We start from the raw sequence: 18,492 nt of genomic DNA, 5'->3' as shown, positions 1-18,492 counted from the left end.
TTCTTTCCTCATTCTAATTATTGAGAGAATTAACCTGATCAGTCTTAACATGCATAAAGGTAAATTATTAACATGACATTCAATATAATTTTAGGACATTTGTTATTGCAGAAATGTGCATTAATCTGATCCTAAAAAGCAGCTGTCACTTGGAAAAGGTTGGTGACCTCTGTCACTCATCATCCTGGTCTTGAAATTGTAAAAGGACATTCATGGACCAGCATACAAGGTGTATTATCTACGCGAATGACGCCTGTGGTTGGTCAACCTGCATTAATCTGGATGCGGGGGGGGAAAAGACATACAGGACACGGTCAAGAAATGAAGACGAGGAAAAGGTAAAGAGATGAAGCTGTATAAAAGCTCCGCCTCTTAACGAATCTATTTCCTTTAAAACCAGGATTTGCCATCCATCCCAAGTATTTGTAAAAAAAATAAATAAAACTCCTAGTATGGAGAAAATCAAATAAAACGGCACTAATGTACTATATTTCTTATCGGAATCATCTGAATCTCATCTTGAGAGATAGATTAATTAGGATACTGTATTCTACAGTAACGGGGCTATTTTGAGTCCGAACGCGAAACAATGTTTCGACTGACGGTAAGAGTCCACATGTTGATCACGTTTAGGCATGACTAACACTTTATCCGCGACTCGATTAATATACAAATGTGTATTTGCATGAAGAGATCAAAACATTCACTGGCGCTCCACTAAAGTGCTTGATTCGACTGTCAAATGCGTCTCCGTGGTAAAAGCGGGTGGACACGTTTTACGAAGTACTGCAAAATGTCATTTATTAACATCATCGGCATGACTTGCTGAACGAATGACACACTGGTCACTACTTTAAATGCTTTTACCCCATTGCATAGCGGACTAATTCTGCAATTCTTTGCGAGTTTTATCCTAAATTTAGTCAAGAATACACATTTTATTTTTGTTATATCATATTCGCAGTGTGATCTTTTGATTTGGAAAATTAGGAAAAAAATATCAAATTGCTATGTAATTATTTTTCAGTTTCTGTGGATTCTGTGGCTACTACTCACCAATATGTGTCGGAGTTTTGTGCATGACCGACTGAAACGCTCAGGGGCTGACGCCGCTGCAAGAGCAGACCGTGAGTATGTCTTGCTGGAACAGCAGACTCATTGTGTTGTATTCATCATATACATCAGCTCTGGAATAGAAAAAACATTGCTAGTGCAAAACTTGTCACCACACCAACATTTACTTTGTAGGCTTTCTGATTTGATTTTGCAGTAAAAGTGAAGTTGGAATTGACAATACCAACACTTCGTGCAAACACATTAAATGCCCATCCATCGATTTGCTATACTATTTTTCAGGGACGTCACTAGGTTTTATGGACAGGAGGCTGAGGCCCCATAGGGTGCACAAGACGTAAGAAAATATAGCACAGAAGCACAAACTTTGATAAACAACTAAGAAAGTGCTTTGACTACTATGCAAAATGTAAACTGTGTGTGGGCCTACTGTTTAAAATAGTGTGCGTGTGTGCGTGCGTGGGTATGAGCGTGTGTGTGCGCGCGTGCGTGTGTGCGTGCGTCTGTCTGTCTGTCTGTCTTTGGAACACATGGCATCTAATTTATCTGTATAACAGTACAAACACATAAATCCAATGCAAGCTACTTGGAAAGAGCCTTTTAAAAAAAAAAAAAAAAAAAAAAAGGAAGAAAAAACTACATTTACGCTGCAGAGACTATGTCTCCTGACTGGCCTGGGAACTGGGAACGCCTTGGGCTCCTCCGAGATGAAGTAGCTTGGGAGAGGGAAGTTTTGGCTTCCGTGTTGAAGCTGCTGTCCCCGCAACCCGACTCCGGATAAGCGGTAGAAGATGGATTGATTGATGGTGTTTGATACCACTTTTACAGACCTATACCAATGTGATATTTAGCTCTTGAGTAGTAACCGATACTGATACCACATAAGATTTAGAACAAAAACACTGACTTATAATTCAATAGAACGTATTGCAATTTTTTATTGTACTTGCAATTTTGCCTAAAGGTACAGTGTGTAAAATGCACTTAACACCTAGCGCTGAACAAAGAGAATGCAACTCTGGGGGGCCACCCGCATAGTGACGTACTACATGACTTGGAAGAAGAAAAAGAAATCTAGTGATTTCATCTTATAGCGTTCTCCTGAGCCGAAAATAAAATACATAAAAAGAATTACAAGATTGTTGAGAATTACACCGAGCAAACTCGAATGTCCAATACATGCCCAGCACAGCAACACTGGTGACAGGCAATATTCCCTAAAAGGCAATGCATGTACGTGGTTTCTCAAATTCCTAACTATATGCTTTCATTGGCACACATGATAGAATGAAGGATCTACCAGAATAGTTCTCCCATGCAACAGAAGAGTTTATACTCCCTGTGTGGTCTTGTTAATGTGCTTTTAATGGAAATTTTAATGGAAATGATCAAATGTGATTTAAATACCATGATGTAAGAACTATCAATATTTAAGACCACTTTTTTTTTTCGAACTGATACCTGTATGAGTTTGACTTTGGAGAAAAAAAGTCCGTTATATTCCAACATAACATTTTTCCTTGAAAATGCATAAAATTTTCGATTGTTCTAATTTCAAATTTGTAGTTCCTGATCGCAAAATGACCATAATAGGGCGGCTGATACTGATATTAGCCACAGTCGTGAGTACCGATACCATGAAATAAGGCTGATATCGGCACAGATATGTTTTGTCCTCGCCGATCCCTTGTAAGAACTGCTGTATTTAAAATTTAAAAAAAAAATCATTTATTATTCAGTTTTGTTGACTCATTGCTTGTCATCTTTCTCTTCTCAGCTCATGGAAAATACCCCCAGTTCATGTCGCTCTCATTTTCACTCAGTGTTGCATCCAAGCAGTAACAATTCAAATGATGCAACAACAAAAACAGACAAGGCATTTTCCAGACAAACACTTTTCTAAACCCTTACCTTTTTGTTTTGTTGTTTTTTTTCACAGTGCATTCTACATCTCATTATGTGCCAACTTCTAGCTCCTGCAGAAACAGGTGTTTTGAACTTGTTGAGATGGAACCACCAAATTGTCGTTGTGACAATCTATGTAAGACCTACAATAGCTGTTGCTCTGACTTTGACCGTCTCTGCCTCAGGACAGGTAATAAAGGATTCTTATCATTTCTACCCAAATCACTACTCAAATGCATAAGTACAGTAGTAGACTGGATTTTGACATTTGACCTTTTTCATTAGCGTGCTTGTTAGTCACAATTCTAAATTGAATGCAGTTACTTTAGGCACGAACCCTAAGCCTGCTGTGCATTAGATACATTCCTGTATTCTCATTCTTTCAATTGTTTTGTTGTTTTCATTCCAATATAAGGAAAAAATGCACTTTAATGTGTAAATAATGGAACATTATAAATGTACTTTAGTACTAAGTTATTTTTACGCAATAGGAGAACAGTGTCTGGAATCATTGTTTTTAAAAATGCAACTTGGGCTGTCAGTTGACTGGATTTTTACCTTCATTGTTATTTTGTTTGGCAGCAAATATCGAATGTGAGATTTTAAATGACTAAATTAGATGGGAGAAACATGTTAAGTATCCAAATGCAGGACTGAATGACACTCGAATTTGTTGTGACAACTCCCAAACGAGTGTAATTCCCAAGTGTTGCTTGCTGACACGGCATCAGTGCTAGTCTAAGATGAGTGCTCCAGAATCTCTTGACACATTGTTCATGCTCATCACTTGGGATGTTTTATGACTTCAATGCTTACCTCGAGACTTGAATTCTTGACACCTTTGCTGCATGGGAGCGCCTCTATGCCAAGTTTTGTTACTGGCATTGCTGCTGTCATAGAGCGGATTGCCCAATGATCGCAATGTCAGTCGGTGATTTTTGCTTTTGCATCTGTTCGGCATAACAGTGGTCAGCAGTCGTTTGCAGATAGCGATCAAGTTGTTACATTACATAGATTTTTGTTAATTCATATTCAAAGCAACAATGGCATGGGCAAAGAAAGGCAATCTGGAGCTGCATTATTTTAAAACAATATATGTGAGCTACGGTCTCCCACAAAAATAGTCTTTTATTTTCATACTCGGGGATCTGGCTGTCTTGCATCTGATTTATTTTTTTGCAAACTGGCGTGTGTGTGCGTGTGTGTGTGTGTGTGTGTGTGTGCGTGTCTGTATGCATGCGTGTGTGTTATGTATGCGTGCCCATAAGTGTGAATGTGTGCTTGCACGTGTGCAAGAGATCATAGTCCACCTCGATAACCGTGTTTCCACCTCTGTAACAAACTGATACTTAATGTGACGATCTTGACACATCACTAAAATATTAGTTGTATTTTTTTTCCTATTGCATATTTTGCAACCAGCTACATTGTTACTAAAAATCAAGTTCTGCCTATTTGTTAACAAATCAATGTTTTATATTCAAATCACACATGCCCCTCCCTTCTTTCATTCCTTGGGGCATTACGAAGACTGCTAAACATTAAAGTTAAGAGTACACAAGTAAACTAAATGAACAAGTTATTAGAATAGACTGATTGCCCCATCATGTAATCAGATCAGTGATGTATCTTTTTCCTTTGTTTTTGTTTAAACTTGTTGGTGATCAGCCTAAAAAATCCTGATTGTCTAAAGCCCAGTCCCATTCTCGTATCTAGCATTAGAGTTGCATGTATCTCACTCAGTTCTACATCTGTATTAGACTTTTGGTGAGTAGTTTCTTTTTACCACAAACAGATGGTGGCTATGAGTGCAGTAAAGATCGTTGTGGGGAGATCCGGAATGAAAACCATTCCTGCCACTGCTCAAATGACTGTCTCGCCCGGGGAGACTGCTGCACCAACTACAGGACACGCTGCAAAGGTAAAGAATGTGAACAGTTATGTGAATATTGACATAGAATTATACAGTTCATTTCAGGCACACTACAAACTGATTGCTCCGAGTTAAAGTTTCCAAGACTGAATAAATAATGTGGTTGCATACAGTGAAACTGTGCACACACTATCAAAACATACCACCAAACATGCAAAACAGGTGTCCAGTTACCGGATGGCCAAATGCGGGTGGTTTGTCCATGTTTTACAACTGGTGTGAGACTTTGGTCCTCATTGCCAGCAGAAGTCGCATTGGTGAGGGTCGGAGCCAGTCGGAAAAAAAGCGGAGTGCCTCCGTTCAGGGTGGAACGGGAGGCCGACAGGCGTATCGACCCATTGTCTGCACTGATGCAGACTTTCTCAGACTTTTTCCGTCCTCAATTCAAGTAGCAGTATATATGAATCTCACTTGTGTTTCAAATTTTGGTTCAAAATACCAAGCAAAATATATCGATCAAGAAACATGGGAAAACAAGCTTGTGCAAAATGTAGCGGCTTATGGGCCGGAAATGACAGTATTTGCTTTTTTTGATTGATTTACCAAATACGTTCAAATTGGAGTTTGTGCCACTTTTGAGTTGCAGTGTGTTATCAGTATGAGAGCGCAGGAAAAAAAAAAAGTTTCTACCTGATTTTTGATTGTTTTTTCCCTTTCTCCAGGAGACAGTCCATGGCTCCAGGATGAATGTGAAGATATGAAGACCGCTGAATGTCCTCCAGGGTATGCTTTTATACCATGTTACATACTATGTTTTATCACAACGTACGTTTATCCTGATTAGGAACAACCTATAGGTTTGCTTGAACTTTTTCCTCATATGACCCCTAATGAATGTTTTTACTGTGCTCATAGATTTGTGCGCTCACCACTCATAATTCTTTCAGTGGATGGTTTCCGAGCTTCTTACATGAAGAGAGGGAATACTGTCATACCTAACATTGAGAAACTGAGTAAGACATTGTGGGATTTTTTTTTTATGATCGATTTGGTCCAGGAAAGAAACTTTTGATTTTGATTTGAAAGACTTTTTTTTATATTTTTCTGTAAATCGCAAGTACTGTCTTCTTAATATCTCCCCCCTCTCTCTTTTTTTCCCAGGAACATGTGGAACCCATGCACCATTTATGCGACCTGTGTATCCCACCAAAACCTTCCCCAACCTCTACTCACTTGCGACGGTATATGCCATTTATTTAAAGTCCGTGTTGACCCAACCTCTTGTTGTCATCACTGTCAATAACTGAGTGCTGCACCAACCCAATGACACGTATCTTCATTAATTTTGAAAGAATGACAGTCTTTCTGACTTTTAGGGTCTCTATCCAGAGTCTCACGGTATCGTTGGTAACTCCATGTATGACCCGGTCTTTGATGCCACGTTCACCCTGAGAAGCCGAGAGAAACTGAATCACCGCTGGTGGGGAGGACAACCAGTTAGTATTGTCCTGACATATTCTGGTTATCATCTTTTGTCTCCATTCACTCAATTATTTTCTTATATTAGTGCCACTAATATGATCCATCTACAGCCATCAGGTCTATTGATCGATCCCAAATTTTACTTTTTGTCTCGTAGATCTGGATCACAGCTCTCAAACAAGGAGTCAAGGCATCGTCCTTCTTCTGGCCTGTGTAAGTTGGTTTTCACGTTACACATATAGTGAAAAATGCATTCTGAAACTTTACCTGAGCATTTTTTCCACAAACGTTTTTATTGAATCAGAACATCATTTTATTCATCTTGCTCTATGATATAATGACGATCTATTGGGGACACGATCAATGAACTGTGACACAGTGGGCGTTCATTCAGCCCACCTCTCACTGTTGTGAAAAATACTGATACTGGAAATATCCAAATTACAACCCTTGTGTAAAGACATTTTGAAAGATAACAATATGAAACAAAAAATGAAAATTCATTTCTAGCACTATCCCACTGGAACGGCGGATACTGACCATGTTGCAGTGGCTCCAACTCCCTGAAGTAGAGAGGTGAATATCGTAAAAATATCTTTTTCTCTTTACCTGGTTTTCCATCACTCATCTTTTTTTAAACAGTGTTTGATGTGTACAGACAGAAGACATTTCAGAATCCCTCCAATAGGCCAATTAAGGCCTGACGCAAATCCATCTATCCAATGAAATAAAATTCTGGGAAGTCTTAATTTCTGCCGTAGCACCCCTTACAATTGATTTTTCATTATTATGCCACTTCGTTGATTTTCATGATTTACTTTAACCCACTTCTCATACATCGGCACTTACCCATTTCCTTTTCTCATGATTGATATATAATTATTCACGTAATATGTTTCATCCTGTTTTAGACCCTACGTTTATGCAATGCACTTTGAGCAGCCGGACATATACGGACATAAAATGGGACCCATGAGCATCGAAGTGAGTATCTTTTGTTGTTGTTTATTCATCAACACAGTTTTAAACTACACAAAATAGTTGGATGATCATTACTCCCTTTGTGTGTTCCAGTTGAATAATCCTCTTCGGTTGATTGATAGGATCGTAGGTCAACTCATGAATGGACTTAAGCAGTTGAAATTGCAGCGATGCATCAACGTCATCATAGTTGGAGATCACGGTATGAACTCACTACACCACAAGTACATACAATTAATGGGCGAGCCACCATTGACCTGAAACTCTGTAGAATTGTATATTTGTTAAATTCAAGCCTGCTAGGGAAATAGTATGCTAATTCAAATCATGAAATTCTGTCCTAGTTTCAAGTACACAAACTCCCACTCCTCTTTTCTGTTTTCAGGTATGGAAGAGGCCCATTGTGGTCAAACGGAGTTCCTCAGTAATTACTTGACAAATGTGGATGACATCATTCTTATTCCGGGATCCTTAGGCAGAATACGCCCCAGATTCTTCAACAACCCAAAATGTAAGTGAAAGAAAGATTCATACTTTTGTTTGATAAAGCTGGAAACGGCACATATTGTTTGTAAAATGAAAAATAAGCCTGTCAATATCAGAAGCAAATAACTGGATGTTGACATTATTAGTCAAAATAGAATAATCCTTTATTAATCCACATAAGGGCAATTCAAGTGTTAACACAACAAAAAGCCAACATCATCAAGAGGGCAGGTTTGTCTCACAACGTTGTCGGGTAACACGTTGAATCGACGTAAGATGTCAGTGACAATTGATTACTCTGATTGGTCATTAGCAAATCAGTATACGAGACAAAAAACAGTGACAAATGCAAGGAAATAACAAAGTAGGAGGTTTCCAAAGACGGCATATTCAGAATCTGCTGATTTAGCACGTTTATTTATACATCTCATTGCACACATATTGACATGGCCATCTGAATGGAAGAAATTGAAGACCGATTCATTAGCATGATTCAGGAGAGCTCACCCCGTAGATTACAGAGAAACGCTAACTCAGTGATGAAAGCAAAACTCTAACAGGAGATCGACCCCCATCATGTCAGGTGAGGTTTTTTTCCCCTCTGTTTTTACAGAAAATTAGCGAAATTGTTTGTCCTTTTGGTCACTCGTGTTTGGTAAATGTCATTGTCTCTTTCTACCCGAAGCTATCGTATGGTAGCCGACTGACTAGTATGTTGAATCCGTCCTATTCCAACAAAAGGAGCCAAATAATACTATACGGGAACTGGCTGGAGTAAACAAGCCACAACACTGAAAATGTATATTTTCTTCCATAGAAAGAAAAAAAGATGCACCCCGAATGAAAGGAGACCACCCCCAATGTAATATTTTTTTAAAAATATTTACTGTTCAGTGATTTATCAAGTGCAAAAACTTCTTTCTGTGGGATTTGTGACATCACCCAGGAGAAGCGCTGCTTTGTTGAGGCTGGCTCAAAATCCATCACTCCCTTGAAAGAATCCACCATATAGGGGAGACGCCATCCTCCCAAGTCAGAGACGGACATTCATCACATACAGTAGATCACGTGATATATTTAATAAAAATTTACACAACCATTGTGTCTGGTTGTATGAAAGCCAATTCTTAAAAAACATGACACTGTAAGTGAATTGACCCAAACAGCTTTAATTTATTTTTTGACTCTTATTTTAATTTAGAAGCTGCATTTTTTTCATTTTTACAACTGAATGCAATAATACAGAGTTTTCACTCATCAACTTGTTGACAAATGTAGGCCTCTCAGCTAGTTATCTTAACAACTGCTATTTTGCATTAAAAAAATATATACCATTCACAGTGGTGGGGCAAGCGTCCAACCGTAGTTAAGCAAATACTGTTTATGAAAAATAGTCTTAAAGTAAAAAAAATCTAACATTTTGTCAAGATATTACATCAAATATTAAACTAAAACAACTGCTAACAAGCCGAAACCAATGTTTTGCTTCTTCCAGCCAAGAATAAGACTAATTGCACATTTCAATTTAGACATTTATTTATGAGACTCTGAATTCAAATGAATGAATGAATTCAAACTTGTTTTAATTGACTAGCACAGCAGAGCAATAACATTAACACATATATACTACTTATTTAGGAGTATTGAAACATCCAGTAAATTACAATAATGTGTTCACTTACACTATTGCTTAAAAATGCATGTCATGTTTGATTTGAGAATCAGGGTGCTGCAGCAGCACTGGCTGTAGTTTGTGAGTTTGAGAGTACTGAGGGCACCTAGTGGACAAATGTGGTACTGCCCCTGAAAGTCGCGCTTCGCAAATAGATTTGAAGAACCATTCACGTACAGTATCACTTTATTACTCCTTTGCGTCTTTATCTTAAGGTATTATTATTAGTATTTATTATTAGCTTTTTTGTTTGCAGAATAACCATTATTCCGTTAGCATTTGAGATATTTCCTTTGAAAATATTACTTGTGCACAGGGAAAATCTAGTCCTAAATCCTTATTTATCTCCCTTTAGGTTTTCTGTACTCAGGATGCTATGTTCCTGCTGTTCGGCATATCAACTGTTTTCATTTTAGAAATTATAAGACATAATATGCAGTCTAAATAGGACCTTTCACAGAGAAGACAAAATAACAGTGTTCATACACAAGCACATTGCCATTGAAAAAAATCCTTCACATTGACATTCACCTGGGGTCATGCGGTTAGTGCATTTCTTATAAGTAATTTATTTTACCATAACAATCCGTTTCTCTGTTTTGTTTATGTTGTTTTACAGTTCAAGGTGTCAGAAAAGCAAAGCATATTTTAGCGTCAGTCACTGTTCTTTAGATGTTTTTTTTGTTTTGTTTTTTATTGTTTTTTTTTGTTTTTACATAGAAAGCATATTTTCTCCTCTGCTCAAAAATCTGCATTTTTCTTGAAACCAACACACTTGCTGATTAAGGTATTGAAAAAGCTGGAAGGTTTTATTTTTCTGGTTAAAGAAGAGTCTGCGCTTTCTTTTGGTCAGTCCAGTGCTTACAAACCCAAAATTCCCTATGTTAAAATGCTCTAAAATGGCAAGCAATAAAAGTCTGGTTTATGAATGAGTTAAGGGCTATATTCTAAATTAGTAACTTCATCTGACTTAACGGCTCACACTATGTTTTTCAGATAACCCTAAGGCGATTGTTGCAAATCTAACTGTAAGTATGGCAGTTTTTAGATTCCAAAAATGAGATATTTATCAATTTTTAGATTGAACTGTGAGCTAAGATTGACAATTTCATGATTCTTTTGTAAACAGTCACACTCCTTGTAAATATTTTTTCTAGTGTAAGAAACCAGACCAGCATTTTAGGCCTTATTTAAAGCAGAATCTACCAAAGAGACTCCACTACGCCAATAACCGACGGATTGAGGATGTGCATCTACTGGTGGACAGGAAATGGCACATTGCCAGGTGATGATTAACTTCTATTCAGTTTACACAGAGCAGTGTTGATCTCCCATCAAGATGAAGAGTGCCATTGTAATTTGTGATAATCTGAGTGTTTTTCTCCCTGCATCATTTCATTTTCAATTGATGTGTGTTTGTAGTCATTTACATTGTTAATTCATATTGCTCCATAAAATAACTAACAGAGCTAATCCTAACACATCTAACTTCATTTTCTTATTTCAGGAAAGCACCTGAGGTGAAGAGGCTTTGTGGCTTTTTTGGTGACCATGGATATGATAACAAAATTAACAGTATGCAGGTATTTAAAGATAACGTAACAAGCGAATATTCTACTGGTTATAACATCGACTAATAAGTATGTTTAAACTCTCTTTTCAGACCATTTTCTTGGGATATGGGCCTTCCTTTAAATTTAAGACTAAAGTTCCAGTATTTGAAAGCATTGAGCTTTATAATCTTATGTGTGGTAAGACATGTTTGTTTCATATTTTGTAGATGTATAAGTGAGAGAGAGAGAATGTGGGGAAGGGGGAAAAACAACATTCATCTCAACTCATTTTTATTTATAAAGCACTTTAAAACAGCTGCATCTGAGACAACAGATACAAATTGAATATTAGACAACTCTTTGCTGCTGTTTGGCGCAGTCACACAGTCATGGCATACCCCAACACAAAGGTGGAGGCAAGCTCCACTCCCATCCACCAGGCCGAACCCTAATATATAGACACAGAGCCAGGGGGTAATAAGTATAGCCACGCCTGCTGAGTGCCTCTCACTCACTCCTTTCAGGAGGACTGGTTCTGGAGCTCAAGCTGTGCACCAAGGGGAGCTCTTTGTCTGTTTAGCTGATTTAATACTATTTGTTTTGCTCTCAGATCTTCTAGGTCTAACCCCAGCACCCAATAACGGAACACATGGCAGTTTAAACCACCTACTGAAGAACCCTTTCTACAAACCTACAATGCCAGAAGAAGTTTCGAAGCCAACCACTTCGGTTCAAGTTCACACAGGAACAGACGATCTAGGCTGCAACTGCAATTACAAGGTCTAACATGATGACATTGTTGCAGATCTTAGTCCAGTCAAGAATATACAGTATATGTAAGCAGACACAATTAGTGTATTTTAGACCATGTAAAGTAATTTCAGTGATTTGTTTATTAAATTAATATTTTCAAAGAAAATAAACCATGGATGAAAACAGTGATTATGTGAGGGCTTAGCACACAGCCTTGTGGGATCCCCAATGCTCACTGTCCTTGTGCTTGACGTCCGGATGACAACTGTGACTTTCTGAGTCTTTTTATGAAAGGCAAAGTGGGGAGTTGATAGTCTGAGGGGTTCTTCCCAGCCAGCCTGTTTGGGATGACCTTGTTGAATCAACAGCATTCTAACTGAAGTATCCATTTTTCCAGAGATGCGTGAGGGCATTGAAACAGACGGCACAAATAAGTGAAAGAAAACCAGGTGGAGGAAAAAAGGGTGGTTTTCGGCATTTTCGTTTGTCTCTTATTGTTAAAAAGAACCTACCTTTAAAATTATAGACTGTTTGGTTCATTGTCAGTGGGGAGAGATCAAATACTTATTTCCTCCACTGTATGTCTCCAAACACATCTGTTAGCTCTGAAGAGCAGACCTGTTGAACTCAGCTGGGTATGTTATTGGAGCCTGCTGCTTTTCAGGATTACATCCTCCTCTGAACTTTGCACATCTCAGCTGACGGTACAGTGAGATGTAGGCTTTCTGCTGCCTCTGTTGGTTTGAACAATTTCTCTGTGTCAGCGTTGATTGCGTCAGTGCTGGCATAGAACTCATTCAGTTCATCTAGCAGTGTGCTGTTGCTGCTGCTCATGATGGTGTTGCTCCTCTGTCAGAGGTCTGTGATGTGATGGAGGCCTTAACACGTGTCTGAAGTCAGGAGCGTTGTCGTGACCCTCTGGCTTCAGCCTGTACCCTATCTTGGCCTCTCTGATGGATCGATTGGGCTTTTTTTTGTAGTCCTCATTAACACCAGAATGTAGCGGAGCGTGCACACAGCATGAACTGTACCTCAAAATGCATCTGAAGGTTTTGATTTTCATCGATTTTGCAGCTTGGTGGGGGGTGGGTCGTAATTTTGTTGATCCTTACTTCCTTTCCATGTTTCAAAATTAACTGTACATGTTGGACCATTAGTCTTTTCTGCATGGCGGGGATTCTCATTGACAGCTCATTGCCACTAAACAATACTGTGCCATCAAATGGACTGCAATTAAAATACCACTCAATCCAAAATACATTTTTTTCTATCATAGGATTGGCGACTTTATTTATGCAAAGTTTCAAGCATCTTTGAAACACATAAAAATTGAAAACAGTGACAACCATAGCAAAAGAGGGACCTTGCAATTTTTTTTATCACTGCCCTAGCTCTTTGTTAAAAGAACATCAATTGCACTTGTCCTTACTTCACTCTTATATGTAGTGATGTGTTCCTATTGAGGAGGGTGTTACTTATTTCCATACGCTTAGATATTGCAAAGTCAATCACACTCGCCATCAACATTTCCTTCACCCAAACCTTGCCCGCCACGTACGTCTGATAATGTTGTTGCTCATTCCGACATCCAGGTTTCCATCAGCAATCCACCTGTCATTTTCGTCAACTTTTTTCCCCCCATTCCTTCAACTTCATTTTCTTTTTATAAATGGTCTTCGACACTTTCATTTCCTTATGCGGCTCTGTCCAAAATTGTTTCTATTCTTTGTCTGAACATCCTGTTTGTGGTGTTTATACGCTGGAAACTTTGATTGTATACTCCTCTAAGGCTAATCTTATCCAGATTATTATTTTTTTCAAATTTAAATGTTACTGAATTTGAGTTGTCCTTGTACAGGGTTATTCCTACACCATTTCAACCTTTTCTTAAGCCTAGATCGCCACTCAGTCCTTTGGCTTCGTTTCTAGACCATCTGGTTCAGGACCATCTGGTTCATTTTTAGGACTCAGACCGGCCAGCTTTAGCTCACAACACTTTCGTGAAGATATTTAATTTTGTCCTTATCAATGTATCAATCTAAAATAGCATTCAATTTCCTCTAGCATTTGTAGTCATCTTCATATGTCAACAGACTTTTCTTCTCTCCATTTTTTTACAGTTTCAAGTAAAACGACGGGACCAAAGAGGTTTGAAAGTGACCATTGCACGAAGCTATAATCTGGAATCACTCTGGCTCTGTTTCTTACACAACCAAGTGGAGGAGCTAAACCAGCGACTGAAGCAAGCTATTGATGGTCAGTGCAAACTGATGTTGCAAATTTCACTTTTTCACATCGCATGAAATTATGTCTCCAAACCATTTTACTTGTCATGAACTCAGAATGTGTGAAGATAAAGCTTTGAAATGCAACAAAATAGAAGTCCAAATCAAAAATTGGAACGTCAGTATATAACTTTGTATATGCAGGATAGGCATATACAATATTTTCATTTTATATTGCAGGATTCTTTTTTTAGACCATGCAAATTTGCCTTATGGTCCATCTGTAGTATAGGACCATACCAAGTGATCTTTCTATTGCTGCAATACTTTCCTCTTTTTAGACAACAGGAATATGCCATACGGTCGACCTGCAGTACGATACTATACAAAGTATTTCCTTCTGCACCACACCGACTATGTCTGTGGTTACAACGAGGATCTTGCGATGCCTCTCTGGACATCATACAGCATTAGCCGACAGGTATTGTACGTGTTATTTGTTTTTCCAGCAAATGCAGTGAGTATGGCCTTAACTTTCCGAATGCACCTTAAACATCAAGGTTATAATAGCATTTAATTGTAACATGTTAAATTTAACCATGTAAAAAATCCATTAATAGTCTTGTATAAGTATTTTGATTAATGACAAATAAAGTTTAATGTTTTTTTTTTAAACTTGTATTAAAACATAAATCACAGTACCGTATTTTCCGCACCATAAGGCACTTCGTATTAAAAAGCGCAGATTCAATTGCAGGGGTTATTTTGTACTCTATCCACACATGCATGCCATGACGTACGGTAAACAAAAAAAAAAAAAAACAGCACGGGAGCAAGACGGTGAGTTGGTGGTACTATTTAACCAGGTACTGTACTGATGTTATTTTGAATCGATATTCATACAGAAAGTCCTCATCTTCTGTATCCGAATTAAACAGTTGGGCCAGTTCTCCATTAAGCATGCTAAGTCCCCTCTCGTCATTGTCTCGTTGTCGCGTTGCTCTTCGGCATTGAGTAAAATCAGCAATTAAAACGTCATCCTTTATGTGGTCATTCAGGTAGAAGTGTCTGCTCTGCCAGAAGTCCTGATAAATTGTGTTCGGCCCGATACTCGAGTTCCATCAGCCTTTACCCAGTCCTGTATGAAGTACAAGGCAGAAAAACATCTCACTTATGCCTTCCTATACCCACCACGTAAGTGAAAATTGTGTTCTATTTCAGAAACTGAAATTATTATTGTAACACATTTGAATTCTTGTTAATATTAGTGTGATTGCTAAATGTATTCCCAAGCTTCTTCCCTATTCTGGTTATCCAACTTTGCAGGTACCAATATTGTAAACCACATGAATCAGAATGAACATATGGTTAAATTCAAATCTTTGATACGGCACAATTGTGTACAGTTGTGGAGGTTATGGTCATTTATAATTATATGGACCGTAATGAATGAATAAGAATCTATTAGAAACTGTAATTGTTTAATTTCTAGTTATTGAGTGACATTTCACAAATAGTTTGCAATCGAAAAACGCTTTCATGCAGAAGGTTTAATTCTGTATTAGTCATATTAATATGATGATATTGTTGGTCAAAATGTTTTTTTTTTGTATTTTGACAGAACTGTCCACTGGCATTGACAAAAAATATGAAGCTGTTTTCATAACCAACACTATTCCTATGTATCCCGCATTCAAGAGTAAGAATCTCATTCAGCATATCCATGACCATCTCAAGGTTTTGGAACAGGGATGACATTTTCTTTATTTTTGCTATAGACTGAAAACGTTTATTTCTAATTAGTTCAGCATGACATAAAGCCCGTAGCCGTGAGCGATTGTGCCCATAGCGAATTTTGGTATTTTGTCAGGGGTAGCAGACAGTTTCTCTTGTCGCAAACCTTTCCGAAATACCATTTATTTCATCAAACTCGAGTTTTTACACTATCATGCCCAAAACCCTATTCAAGCTTTGGAATAACAAGTTTTCATTCAAATACTGTATCATCAAAAAATGATATTGACGCTCGGCCAAAATTCCCAAGGTCACATATGTAACAACCAATGAATTTATTTGGCAACTATCATTTGGACTTTTGGCCCACTCCTCTTAACAGAAGCTCTCCAAATTATTCTACAGTTTGAAAACTAAGCTTTAAGTGCCTGCACAGGTTGTGTATTGGGTTGAGATCTGCAGATTGACTTGGCCACCTGGTGACCTTTTTGCTTTTTATTGAGTCACATTCTCACGGTTATCCTCACTCCATGAGGCGAGGTCTTTTATAGAGCAACAGACCAAGACCAATTGATGGCCATTGTGTTTCTTCTACTTTCAAATAATGGCACCAGCACTTGTCACATTCTCACTGAGTCTTTTGCTGAAGGGTTTGCCACAAAACACACATGACGACATTTATGCTTTATATGCTGTCAGGCTATCTTCTAAGGTGTAAATCATGTTCAGATGTAAATACCTGAAGACAAATAAATAAAACAACTGGTGTTCCTTATATACGTATATATATTGTATTTATACTATTTATTATTATTTTGGTCAAACCAAAATGTTTTCAGACTATACAAAAATAAAGTGATTGTTTTCACTTTTCAAATACTTTGTCTATGTGACTGTACCATAATCCACTTACCCGTGTTGTGTCATGTGTTGTGATTTTCATTCATTTTCAAACTTTTAGCTGGTCTCTTTCTTTGTGACCTTTATTTCCTGCATTCTCACACCATTCATACATACAACTTTCTTTCCGTGCTCTTTTTTCCCCTCAGAAATATGGTCTTATTTTCAGAGGGTCCTTTTGAAGAAGTATTCCACTGAAAGAAATGGTTTGAATGTTCTCACTGGACCGATATTTGATAATGACTTTGACGGTGTAAAGGACTCAACTGACAAGATTAAAGAGTAAGATATTTATTTTTTTGTACTCACAACAAATAAGTTTAATATAAAATTATAATGAAAATGAATACTAGTCATATTGTTCAGTTTCATTGCATATTACTAATGTTATTTCTTCTTGCCTGCAGGTATGCACGTGGTACAATACCCATCCCAACTCACTTTTTTGTGGTTCTAACCAGCTGCTTAGACTTCAGACAGGCTGCAGATTCATGCAGTGGCCCCCTCAGCACTGCTGCCTTCATCTTGCCACACAGACCGAGCAATGATGAGATTTGCAATGTAAGGAACAGAACACCACCAGTCTTTATAATTGGCCTTACTGCAAATAGAACGTGACATTTATGGATGTAAACGTCAAGTCATTTTTCTTTATTTCGCATCAATTTACTACGTAGCAAATCACTTCCAATTTGGAACATGTCTGGAAATACACTTCTCATAACTTGTACTACTAATACTTGTGCTAGATGTATAATGTCTGCATTTGGTTATCGATTAACATTTTCATCCAACAGGGGGGTTATAAAACTACATGTCGTCAATCAATTTTGTTCCAAAAAAAGGAGGAAAACCCAAAACAGATATTTGTCAATGATCTTTTGCAGAGCTCAGATGAGGAGTCCAACTGGGTGGAGGACCTGATGAAGATCCACACAGCTCGGGTCAGAGATGTTGAAATCCTGACAGGTCTGGACTTGTACCGTAGAACCACACGAAGTTATGCTGAAATCCTGTCATTGAAAACTCATATGCACACTTATGAGAGTGAGATATAAGTTGAATGCTCATACTTTTGTTGGACTTGAACATTTCAATCACATTGACTTAGGGGGAAGCTATTACGAGATAGTTCATTGATCTGCACATGAGCTTTGGTTCACATTTCTTCAACACCACTATGTTTGTCATTAATTGTAAAAGTCAGATAGTAGGAAAGAAAATTCTTTGTGTGTCTGTTTTTTTAATGTATATATATTTTGATTGTGCTTCATCAAATTGAAAGAAACCTGTGAACATGAGAAGACATATTCAAAATGTTATTTTACATGATTACAGGTATATATTGTACATGTATAGTTTCTCGTAATGTCATGCACCTCTGGGCAAGCCCGCTGCTGCCATTGTGAAGATTATTCATTGTTTTATTCCAATATCTAGATGCACATAAAGGCCCAACCGTCCCTCCAGTGTTCTTATCGTCCATTATGTTTGCTAATTGTGTTAGAAGGCTAATGGATGATTAGAAAACCCTTGAAAACCCTGGTGCAATTATGTTAGTTTTCATGGAACAGACTAAATTGTCTGGGTGACCTCAAACCTTTGAACGGTAGTGGATATTATTCCCCCTTATGTGAGCTGCATGGGGAATAAACTGGTTATAAAAGTTCAACATGCCGATAAACACCAGCAGGGACTTGATAGTGGTGGGGTGTGGAAAAATGTCAAAGGCGTCCACCCTGGCGAGAGGGGGGGGCGGCTCCCTGCGGCCTGACACTGTGGCCAAAAACGTAATCGCTGACAAACAAAACTGGCACTCGGCTGGGTTGATGTGACCATGCTCTCTGAGCAGCC

General features: G+C 38.1%; 1 protein-coding gene across 1 annotated transcript; it reads left to right on the top strand.

The window, feature by feature from the left end:
• Positions 1-106: 106 nt before the first annotated feature.
• On the top strand, positions 107-18,066 carry enpp2 (ectonucleotide pyrophosphatase/phosphodiesterase 2). Its single transcript, XM_037274699.1, has 25 exons — positions 107-604; positions 1,028-1,127; positions 3,014-3,169; positions 4,775-4,900; positions 5,575-5,635; positions 5,768-5,865; positions 6,014-6,093; positions 6,229-6,348; positions 6,492-6,547; positions 6,845-6,910; positions 7,246-7,318; positions 7,409-7,517; positions 7,701-7,826; positions 10,470-10,501; positions 10,631-10,758; positions 10,981-11,056; positions 11,137-11,224; positions 11,637-11,806; positions 13,900-14,035; positions 14,346-14,485; positions 15,063-15,198; positions 15,626-15,703; positions 16,788-16,920; positions 17,046-17,199; positions 17,526-18,066. The coding sequence occupies exons 1-25, from the start codon at positions 590-592 to the stop codon at positions 17,694-17,696; spliced, it is 2,628 nt and encodes an 875-aa protein (XP_037130594.1). The 5' UTR covers positions 107-589; the 3' UTR covers positions 17,697-18,066.
• Positions 18,067-18,492: the final 426 nt, after the last annotated feature.

Source organism: Syngnathus acus, chromosome 16, assembly GCF_901709675.1.
Source record: "Syngnathus acus chromosome 16, fSynAcu1.2, whole genome shotgun sequence".
NCBI lineage: Eukaryota > Metazoa > Chordata > Actinopteri > Syngnathiformes > Syngnathidae > Syngnathus > Syngnathus acus.
The sequence above is the reverse complement of the archived record's forward strand: the minus strand, read 5'-3'. Positions and strand labels throughout refer to the sequence as shown.